This window comes from Asterias rubens, chromosome 2 (assembly GCF_902459465.1).
Source record: "Asterias rubens chromosome 2, eAstRub1.3, whole genome shotgun sequence".
NCBI lineage: Eukaryota > Metazoa > Echinodermata > Asteroidea > Forcipulatida > Asteriidae > Asterias > Asterias rubens.
The window spans coordinates 18,325,000-18,337,023 of record NC_047063.1 but is presented as its reverse complement, the minus strand read 5'-3'; the positions used below and the strand labels follow the sequence as shown (position 1 = coordinate 18,337,023).

At 38.3% G+C, this 12,024-nt stretch overlaps 1 protein-coding gene across 1 annotated transcript in view; it reads left to right on the top strand.

Annotated features, from left to right (window-relative positions):
- LOC117304051 (membrane-associated guanylate kinase, WW and PDZ domain-containing protein 1-like) overlaps window positions 1–12,024 on the top strand; it is a 77,418-nt gene that overhangs the window by 39,693 nt on the left and 25,701 nt on the right. The window contains exons 7-11 of the mRNA XM_033788537.1: window positions 1,299–1,356; window positions 3,504–3,766; window positions 5,161–5,352; window positions 5,859–6,589; window positions 6,733–6,898. Coding sequence (XP_033644428.1) covers window positions 1,299–1,356; window positions 3,504–3,766; window positions 5,161–5,352; window positions 5,859–6,589; window positions 6,733–6,898 — 1,410 coding nt within the window. The remainder of the gene's footprint in view (window positions 1–1,298; window positions 1,357–3,503; window positions 3,767–5,160; window positions 5,353–5,858; window positions 6,590–6,732; window positions 6,899–12,024) is intronic.

The following is a 12,024-nucleotide window of genomic DNA, read 5'->3' as shown; positions in this document are numbered from 1 at the left end:
AAACTGTTCAACATTTGAAGAGGGGCTTTAATTTCAAATTCAGTTGTGTGAGGCACTCATTGTTCAACACATGTACATGTAGATAGAGCCCCCATGAAAATGGGGAACAAATTACAAGCTTCTTTCCATTGGAAAATGAGTGGATCACAGAACCAAATTTTACCTTGGAGCCACTCTTTACAGATATTTTAGAACTCCATTTAAAAATCTAATTATATTCATTCAGCAGGTCCCTTGTGGGTGATGCTTTGAGGGAAGAAGCTGTTGAGAGTCAATAATACTTTTGTAATTTCCTTTAAAATTAGCCCTGGAAATTAATTAGGAACTGTTTTTTTTTTTTTAATTGGATTTTTATTAGAATTAGGGCCCCATTTGATGCATAACATTATTTTGGTCAAGTTAGCGTCAAGTTTAGTTCACAATTGGGAGTTTTTAGGGTAAATTACCATTGAACCAGGGAAATAGTTGTAGCGACTGTATGACTGCTTTTACTTTCAATTCACAACATACATGTAGGTATTGGTTTACTTGTACTCTACTGGTAATTTATTGCGCCACACACCTGCGTATCTGCTGCAAGCCTAAAGCCTAAGTTTTTGCTTATCTGGCTCTCATGCATTTTGAAATGTAACTTCATCAAGCAGTGATGAGGTCACATTTCAAATGTATGATCGCTTAGTTGTTGAACAGAGAATATTTGTTGTAATGCAATGTTGACAAAAGTCAAAACATTTCATTGTTCAAAAGTATTTCATCTGAAAAGACCTTATACTATGAAGAATGTGTTAAGGCCAATTCCCAATTAGCCATAACGAGTTAGGCTTGAATAAAAAAAACATTGTCTTTTTTTTTTAAGTCACAAGCTTGAAAATGGCTTATTATTGCAAAACTAGCTAAGAAAAACTAACTAAGAAAAATTAGCTCAATGCGACTCCTATGAGCATCTGGGCCCAATTTTATAGAGCTGCTTAAGCACAAAAAGTAGCTTAGCACAACAACATTATGCTTACCAGAATAAGGTTACCAGCCAAAGTACCATGTCACAATTACAATTTGTGACTGGTATCCTGCTCATTTGTGCTTAGCAGGAACTTGTTAAGCATTATTTTCTGCTAAAGCACCTCTATAAAATTGGGCCCTGGTAATCAGTGGAGGCAGCTGGTATGAAGCAGAGTGGCTTATACTACAGTGTTTTGCGTCACATGAACAGGATTATGGGCTTGAGTAATTGATGTATTGTAAGTAGAGACAATTTGATGCTATTTTTAATGTTGTCTTTTCATGATTATTCATTGCAGAACTTCCTTATGGCTGGGAGAAGATCGACGACCCTCAGTATGGAACTTATTTCATTGAGTACGTACATTCATCTATTTTGTTGCTTAAAGCCATTGGACACTTTTGGAACATAATTTTTTTAAACGGTCACAGATTTACAAATATCTTACAGGGTTTACAGAAGGTAATGGTGAAAGACTTCTGTTGAAATATTATTCCAAGAATTTTTTTTACTTTTTGAGAAAACATTAAAAGAATATCAATTCTCGATATCGAGAATTCCGGATGTATTTTAAACACATGTCATGACACTGCAAAACGTGTGGAAACAAGGGTGGGTTTTCCTGTTATTTTCTCCCGACTCCGATGACCAATTGAGCCCAAATTTCCACAGGTTTGTTATTTTATATAGAAGTTGTGATACAGAAAGCGTGGGCCTTGGACAATACTGTTTACCGAAAGTGTCCAATGGCTTTAAGGCTCTCAATTTGTCCCCCCCCCCCCCCATCATTGGGGTATGGTTTTCTTTTCAGAAACGCTTCTCTGACAATTGGAAACTGGGTATCATTCAATTAAATTTCTACTTCCTGTATTTATGTATGTATAAGCATCTGATTAAGGAAGGGAAATGTTTCGCAAGCGTTCACTTTCAGTTTGATTTCCCAGTTGTGTGGGAAAAGGAACATTTGAAAGTATATATAAGGGTTGATCTGCGCTGTGGATTCCTTGCAGTCTCTCCCTGTTTTTAAGGAACGCTGACGGTGGGATTTTAAGATGATTCATTGGATGAGCGTCTACACTGTGTGGTATTAAACTGCCTTTCGATTTCACACAACTCTTCCTAACTTGGGATTAATCTTTGGAATTTAAGTTCTGTAATTTGTAAGATGTTCCGTATTCCGTAAGATGTTAGGTTGCATTGAACCATAAATAACGAGTTACTCGTTCTAACTGAAGATAGCCTTTCGTGGAATCGGCTGCTGGATCATTCAGGGAAATACTGATGTGATATTGTGACTGCAATTGAAGCACTTACCTGGACTGCCAGGATGTGTAGAATTACTTTGACTTAGTACCTTCTCTTGACCTTAAATTGATTGGCTCAAAGAATCGTCGTTCTGGTTTTGACTCCACATGATGTGAACCACCAACAGCTCACTGGATGTACATCAACTCATTCCCTAGTTTGTTTGTCTGATCATCGACCAATCAAATGTTGTTGATTGTTTCTGTAACCAATCAAACACGATCAGAGCTGTTTACTCCGTTCAATCGACCAGTCATTGAGCTCAAAATTTGACTTATCGAAAGTGTAGAAAATAGTGGAAGTTTATTTCTTGTAACCTGTTGGGTAAAAGAGTATATGGTCTCGTCATTACTAATTCCAAGTAATAGTATGAGCTTGAGTTATCAACCTATGGTAATGCTTGTTTCAATGAACCAATCATGGACATTCTTGGTCCAAAATGAAACAATGAAAAGAAACAGCTTTGACCGACCATCAGAATAAAATGTTTACCAAATCAACTAAACGCAAGTTGGCCATGGACACGGGTAGTCAACTTGACCGTTTCACCAGCTCTGTGTCTGTCCGTCTGGCCGAGATGGGTCAGACTCTACGAGGTCACATCGTTGAAAGTGTACGGAGGACAGACATCAGAATCTCATCACTGGGAGAATCCTTGACGAGGTTGGATGCAGTCTTTGAGGTATTCCGCTCCGAGTTGAGGATGTTGAGCAAGGAGGTTGAAGAACTCCGCTGTGATTTGGAGTGTGATGGTTATTCGAAAGTTGAGGGTGTCAAGAAGGAATGTTCTTTCTGGTAATGCTTGCAGGATAACGGATTAATGCTCAAGCATTTGGAGCTTAAGCAGGTCAATAAAATTGGCCCCTGCACCCAATTTCATGGCCCTGCTTGATTTGGAATCTGTACTTAAGGCCCATAGAATTACATTCTGTAAAGGCGCCGTAAGCACATAATTCCGCTCAAAACAGGTATGAAATTGCGCCCCGTTTTCTTATTAATTAGATGTACCAAAGAGTCTCTTATTGCAACAAGCCGTAAACTCCACGACATTAAATTAATGTATTTTAATCCATCGTTGTTTTAATTGATTACCAGGATTTGTGATAATTATGTAAAGTGCATTAAGATTATTTTTTGATTTAATGCGCTTTTTAAGAATATATAATATTAATATTGTTGCTCATGTCTTCCTCTCCAGTCATGTCAACCGTAAGACGCAATACGCCAACCCGGTCATACAGGCCAAGGAAGACTCCAGAAGGATCAACACTAATCGTAGCACCGGTAAATTAGACCTCAAGTATTCCACGACTCTCCCACGGTCAGCGAGGAGCAGTCAGAACTCAATACAAGCGCCACCATCCAGAGCTTTCAGTGATCCTGATATGCAGAAGGGGGGTCAGGAAAACGGGCCGTTGTCTCGTACGAAGTTACCCACTTCGTCAGTTAAGACTACCTCAGGTATGAAGTTGTCAGTGTTAAAAATATAAAAAAATATGATATGATTTATTAATATGATTCCTGTTTTCTTTAGATGTCTGTGCTACATGTATTACATGTTTGTGTAATTATTTGATTAGAACTTCTGAGTACCAATGCGTCTGAAGTGCGTTGCGAAATTAAATTATTGTTATTATTAAAAGCTGGAGATTTATTGAAAAAGTCCAAAATTGATGTTTGGCTGGGCATTCAAGGTTTTGGACGTCACATAGTTCTCATGAATCAGCAATTGTTGTGAACAAGTTCAGTTCTCAACATAAACACTGTTCTGCAAACTTCAAACACAGTTCATCATGCAAACATTTTGTGCATGTGTTGCGCTAATGCAGATAAGGCATACTGCAGTACACTAGTAGCTCTTAATTCAGATGAACATTTTGCCGTATGCACAACAGGCATGTCTGAGGGACCAAACAAATTTCTGTTAAAGCCATTGGATGGACCCTTTCGGTACAGAGAAAACAAAAAAAGTTCACAGATTTACAAATAACTTACAGGGTTTACAGAAGGTAGTGGTGAAAGACTTCTCTTGAAATATTATTCCATAAAATGCTTTACTTTTTGAGGAAACAGTAAACCAATATCAATTCTCGATAGCGAGAATTACGGATTTATTTTAAACACATGTCATGACACGGCGAAACGCGCGGATACAAGGGTGGGTTTTCCCGTTGTTTTCTCCCGACTCCGATGACGGATTGAGCCTAAATTTTCACAGGTTTATTTGTTATATATATACTTGACGAATAAACCATTCAATTCAATTCAATTCAATTCAATTCAATTCAATTCAATAGAAGTTGTGATACACGAAGTGTGGGCCTTGGACAATACTGTTTACCGAAAGGGTCCAATGGTTTTAAAACCGTTGAGTGCAGTGATTTACATGTACATGTATTTCACGAGAACAGTAGATTTATGACGAACATCTTACATTAAAAAAAACATCAGCAAAAAATGTTGCCAGGGAATGTTAATCCTTTGAGACTTAAGCTTTGAGACTTAAGCTCTGACAAGTTTTCAGACCCAGAAACGGACCCTCATATCCAGGACATCATTGAAGTATTTTATGAAAGTGAAAGGCCTCCAGGTTTAGTCGGATATCAATTGAAATTAAAGTAATATACTGTTCTTCGTACAGTCTCGGAAATAAGGAATTCATGAAAATTGTTTTTTCCAATTTGCATCAGGGAAAGAGAGTATTATTTTTGGTTTGACCCTTACACCAATGTGTGTAAGCACTCAGTACTTTCCCGAGTTCTGAGAAAAAAAAACACAGGCATATTACTCGGGTGGGAGATTTTTCTCATGTCAAAAATCGAGTTGATCTGACAATTGCGTTTAAAATTTTGCAGATGCCGAGTGGCGCGCCATGTTCACCAACGACCCCAGCAAGTTGGACGGGGAAATGATTAAGACCATCTTGAATAAGAGCAACAGGGGATTCGGTTTCACCATCGTGGGCGGAGACGACAGTGAAGAGTTCCTGCAGATTAAGAGTGTTGTGCCTAGTGGCCCTGCCCACGCAGATGGAGTTCTCAAAACAGGTGATTTCTGGAAAATAAATGTAACCATAAGGGAGCTTAACATGTACTAAGTATATGTCTTTAAAGGTACTGGACATTATTGGTAATTACTCAAAACAGTTGTAGCATAACAACTTACTTGGTAACGAGCAATAGAGAGCTTTTGATAGAACAAAACATTGTGAGAAGTAGCTGAAGTAACTAATTTTTGAGAAAGAAGTTATTTCTCACTCAAATAATAAAGTCTTTCATTATGCATCTGAAGGCACACAAATGTTTTTGGAGCAAGGGTGTTTTTTCTTTCATTATTTTCTTGAAACTTTGATGACTAGTTGAGCCCAAATTTTCACAGGTTGGTTATTTTATGCATATGGTGGGATACCCCAAGTGGAAATACTGGTCTGTGACAACTGCCAAACATGTCAAGTGCCTTCAAAGACAATGTTAAAAGTAGGGTCATAGATTGGTTATGATTGGAATGCAGTTATTTAATATTGTTTGGGAATGTCATTTTCTTTTTTGTAAAGGTGATGTTCTTGTTTTCATCAAGAGCCACGCCCTTCCTCAGCCTGTCAAAGTCTTGGGCTACACCCATCAACAAGTAGTGATCTTATTCCAGGCTATCATGCCGGGGGAACACGTTGAACTCGAAGTATGCCGCGGTTATCCGTTACCGTTTGACCCCGACGACCCCAACACACACATTGTCACGTCCTATGCAATCTCTCCAACTTCCAACCTGCCAGGGGTGAAGATTCCCGGCACGCCGTCGTCGTCTGCTTTCCGGAAGCACAACAGTGCCCCACCAATGGATAAGATTCACAATAATATTGGCCCGCCCAGTTACAAGGACACGAATGCAAGCCAGACGTCCCCGAGGTCCCTGCATCATGACAGCCACGACACACCACCCCCACCGAAAATCTCCTCTGGTCACAACCACCGGCATCACCACAGAAACGGGGACTCAAACCTCTCCCGGGAGACGCACGTCAAGTCCCTTCCGGACCTCTCGTCACCGAAGCCCAACGAGATGGAGGTCTCAGCGTCGCCGCGGGCCAAGACGCCGACGTTGTCGCTCAATATCAAACCGAATTCCTTGCCGTTGCCCAATCAGGTGAACAACAGAGGGAGCCTGTCGAGCGAGCAGCCCAGCGAGTCACCCTCAAGCACGCAACCTGAAATTCACTCCATCAAATTCTTCAAGGGAAATCAAGGGTTTGGATTTACCATTGCTGACAGTCCGTATGGCCAAAAGGTAAATTGTAATTGTCTTTAAAAATGAAAACCCAATTCCCATTCAGTATACATGTACCATGCCTAATATGTGGCAGAGGGAGAACAATTAATTACTCAGTGAATAAGACAGACTAATCAACAAGTGTTTCTTTTCTCTTTTAGGTGAAGCAGATCTTAGTTCCTGAGCGATGTAAGATGTTGAGAGAGGGCGACATTCTGGTTGAAATCAATGATGAATACATAAGAGATCTACCTCATAACCAGGTGGTAAACATCCTGAAAGGCTGCCCTCTTGGTACTGAGTTGACTATCGTTGTACAACGTGGAGGTGAGTTCATTTATTATATCGGTGTTATCTATTATCAAGTATTAATCCACAAGGCAGGCATAATATTCTTTCTGTTTTCCGATTGTTTTGCCCTTGGATAAATCAGAATTTGTTTTTTTAGTATTGAGGCCTGAAAAATCTACTTAAGTCTACACCATACATGACATGTATGTCAGCCCTTGTATTCAATGAATTGTTCCTACTTTTTTTCCAAGGACTAAATTATCATCCCTGACAAGGAAAAACCGACTGGGTGTCTAAAAGTCAATTTCAGATGATCAAAAATGGAAATATAAATGTACATATATGTAGTAAGTTTCTGTTGAGGTTAATTACTTTATATTTAAAAGAAAAGGTTGCATTTTCTTAAATTGCTGATCTTCTCACTGCCCAGTATCATGGCAGAGCGGTCTATAGCATCTTATCAGCAGAGTGTGGGTTCGAGTCCCAGCGGAGGTGCTTGTGTTCTCGAGTAAGATACTTTATAGTAGATCCTGTGTAGATTGGCAGTGCATCTGGTTGTTTCTGGTTCGCATTGCAAGCACCCTTGTTTACAGGTCTCCCCAGGCTAGCGAGCTTCAGTGATTAAAGTCACTTATGAGGCATCCTTGGTTTCAAGACAAGAAGTCTAGTAACCCGGGTGTGATCCCACATATTGGGCAAAATAGGGTCTTATCTTCTGACTGCCCCCCCCCTAACTAATATGGACAAAGGTTCAAATCTTGTTCTAGTCAATTTTGTTTGCTCTCCAAAATTTAATATTTCCAAAAAGTATCATTACTAGTATTTTTCCTAAAATTTAGAGCCTTGTTTCAGCCGTTTTTGTCAGCAAAGACTTATCTTTGTAGGTTCCACAACTGCTTAATTACGTAGGGTTGCAACTTTGTAGTACGTTACATACATTAACTGATGCTGTATTCAAATTAAAGTCTGTTAAAATGTCACGATATGAAGTGCTTGGCCAGGCGAACCTTGAATACAAACTCTTGATTGATCATTTACTTCATAAAAGAGTCAAGCGGCCTAGACCTACATTGCAGAGAGTTTATTGGTTGTGTATTTTTGAACTCTATCAGCAAAAGGACAGACAGTCCCAGATTTGAATGAGTTCATACCGTGCACTCATGAACTCGACTACCAAATAAACCCCCCTTTTTTCGTCATCTGTCAAGGATAGCAGCCTTGATGCAGACGCATTGTTCAGGCATTCCAAGCTCAAACATGTGATTATCATTGAATAACTCTTCACACAATGCCAGATGAATTAGTCTTGTTAACTTGGAGACTACAACTTGGGGTTCTTTTATGACCTCTGACCTGCAGTCCCATCTGTTATGCTAAGACTCTGATTGCTTTTGGCACCTGGTTAGATTATCAGAAATAGGGCCTATAGTTTTTTATTTTGCAGTGTTGTTCATTTTGGTTTATGACGTCCTGTGGGTGGTTGGTTGCCCTGGTTTGTTGGGGCAAAATCTACTGTAAATTTGCAGTATTTTTTTACTGCATGACTGCATGAGAGCAAGAAAACAAACTGGGTTTTGTTGAAAATAAATTTATTTAAAAAATTTTTTATTCATTCGTTTTGCCCATTAAAGGGTCTATGTACTTTTTGTAGAGCAAAAGTGTGAAGATAATGATAGTAGAAAGCTTCACTGAAAATGTTACTTGCTGAGGTGCTTTAGTTTTTGAGAAATGAGTAAAACAATGTCATGAAAACACGTTTTTACATGCTGAAATAATTTTCGTCTCTCATGATCACTGAGACAAAATTTTTTTTCATGACATTGTTTTACTCATTTCTAAAAAGCTACAGCACCTCAGCAAGTAATATTCTCAGGGAAGCTTTCTTCTATCATTATCTTCAAACGGTGTAAATTTATTGTAAATCCGTGGACATTGTGTTTTGTGTTACAAAAAGTACCCAAATCCTTTAATACAAGAAAACAACAAACAGGTTGTCTGAATTTTGATGCAAGGAAATTTGAAACTGAAAGTGCCCTTAAATCAAACAAATTCAAACTAAAATACACGGACTGATTCTGTTTTTGTATGGTTCCCTTACATGCTAAAAATATATGATCAATTGTAAGCTTGGAGTTAATAATTCTTTCAAGCTCCCAGAATTAAAGGCAGTGGACCCTATTGGTAATTGTCAAAGTCTAGTCTTTACAGTTGGTGTATCTCAACATATGCACAAAATAACAAACCTGTGAAAATTTGACCTCAATCGGTCATCAAACTTGCGAGATAATAATGAAAGAAAAAAAACACCATTGCCACACGAAGTTGTGTGCGTTTAGATGGTTGATTTCGAGACCTCAAGTTCTAAATCTGAGGTCTCAAAATCAAAATGGTGGAAAATTTACTTCTTTCTCGAAAACTATGGCACTTCAGAGGGAGCCGTTTTTCACAATGTTTTATACCATCAACCTCTCCACATTACACGTCACCAAGAAAGATTTTATGCTAATAATTATTTTGAGTAATTACCAATAGTCTCCACTGCCTTTAATAAGTAATGAATTTATGAATGAATAAATTAAAAAACAATTTTAAGAAATGTTGGGGAAAAAAAGAAGCTTTGCTAGCATTCCATTATGGTGATTCAATATAACGGAGTGTTTTGGGAACCCCAATTTTACGAAAATTCATGTACATTGACTAATTTTACATTATTCAAAGAAAGTATTGTGTGACTCAATGAGCGTAATCACGCAGCAGAAGAAAACTAGTGTTTCCAACATACCAATACCGTGATTCAAGGAAAAGTCAGCGTATCAGAAGTACCCCAATTTATACCAATTCCAATACTATACGTTATCTTTACTAACAGACAGCTTTTGTTAACTTCCTCTATTATTGTCTGAAAGGGGAACCTTGGAAAGTGTGCTTGGACTTTAGGGAAAAGTCATCCACCAAACCAGAACAGAATTCATGGTCTTTTGTATTTTAATTGGAATTTGTTGACCTTAGCCCATTGATAAACCCACTGCTTTTGTGAAACAAATATTGAGGCGAAATTCCTCCCCCTTTCTGAGCGGAGAAAAGAAAATATGTTGTCTTTAACAATAGCTCGTAGTAGATGTTAACATAGTATGATTGATCAATTGAGGAACTACGATGACAAAGTATGAGTTTCATTTAAAAACTAATGTCTGATCGGAACAATTTGTTTGTGGAATAGTTAAGTTGGCATTATGATGTTGAAATATTTGGGAGAAGCTCTGTAAACCGCTGGTGGTTTTAGGTGTATTTTGCTGTTGATATGTCAGGTAAGAAAGAAGTAGTTGTTTGGAAGTTTTTGATCTGGCATGTTTGCCTAGAAGGTTTCCAGAGCATGTATGTTTACACTAGGGCTGTTTCATTTGATGGCCCGATTTTCCCCAAAAGTTGTACATGAATATATATTTTTTGAAAACTATTTTTCTCTTAATGAATTTTGAGTGACAAGAATTTTTCAAAATGAAAAACATACAAAATCTTTTGAATATGACACGGATAATGACAAATAGGCCTTTAATCTGCAAATTTGTTCTTACACATGTGTACATGTATTTGGCTGATGAGTGTGATTGGTCAGGATGTTTGCATCTTTATTGTCGATTTAACTTTGACGTTGTGCATTCTCAGTATATAAGACTGTATGAAATGTCATCTTATTCTAGTTTTAGTCTTGGACAAAATTAACATCAAGTAAGGTTTGTGATACATGTAACACCAAGTAACGAGATCTCCAGTGGTCATGGTGGCTCTGAAAAGAACTGATGGTTCAAATCATGTGCTTTACTCTTTACTTGTTCACCATGCACAGCACAAAGGGTGTCCTCAGTCATTTCACTTCTGTAGTTCACCTTAAACCCCTCAGCAATTCCTCAGACATGTCTTGTTGATAATGAGCCTGCACTTCAGATTGGTAGTGGTGATATTGTGGAGGGGGGGGGGGCTGAGGGGGTGAAGCTGAAGGTCAGAACATTTTGTGATTCTGTCATAGCGCTGGTATGCGAAGAGATCAATCTGCTTGGGTTGACTTGGTAACTATCAGCTGAATGGCTGCATGTGGGATTCATATAAAGATTGCTGTGAAGCTAATCAGATGGTATTTATAGGCCACTTAGATTCTAAAATCAGGTTATGTTGTGAGGGATTCGGTATGTAACTTTGTGTCTCAAAGGAATTTTTGTCAGTGTTGTTGAAATCTTTGTGGTTGTATTGAGTCGAAAACAAACCATTACTGCAGTACTTGTACACTTTGCTCCATGATTCATTCAGTGTTCCGCACTTCTTTTACAGTGGTCCGCTGGCCAAATGCCAGAATTATGTCCAAGTGGTCTTGCTAGTTCATTGCTTCCAAAAGCTATGTGTTAAACCACTGCCAATGGATGAGCTGTCAAGTGAAGTTACAAGCTACGCGTAACTGGTCACACGGGCTAGTCACTGAACAAATTATGGGTAAACCTTGTGAATTTTGCTTTTAATTTGGGACGTTTGGCCAATTTTATAAAACTGTTAAGCAAAATCGGACTTCTTTCCACTTTCACAAAAGCGTTCATGAATGCTTGTGAACTACACATTTTTTTCTTTCTGAAAGTGAAAGGTCACTAACCAATAAAGTAGAGTGCCTATTTGTACATGTGATGGCTGTGAAAGGTTAAGGCTTAAATCAACCTTGACTCACTTGTCAACGCCTGTCAATGGTGCAAGTATGCCAGTCTACAGTAGCCATCCCATGCAGGTGCCATGTAGGAACGCTTGGATTTTAATTAGCTGCCCTGTTTCCGAAAGATACTTGTTAGTTGGGAATACTCATCAATATCTGGGATCAATACCGTGTATAAAACAAACTGAATAAGAACACAACAAATTTGCGCAATAGAAAAAAAAAGTAAGAAAAGAGAGAAAATATTTAACAAGAAGACGCAAAAAGCTGCTGGATGCTTATTAAGTTAATTGTGTTAAATTCCAGGCATGAAACTTTTTAGCTGATCAGCAATAATAGAAAACTGAAAGTACAAGTTTTATAAACTCAGCTGTTGTCTCTCGTTTTTGCACCTTCATATATGTAAATAGTTGCTGCAGAATTGAAAAACTATCTTGATGTGTTAGGTTTGCTGTGCCTGAAGACGGAG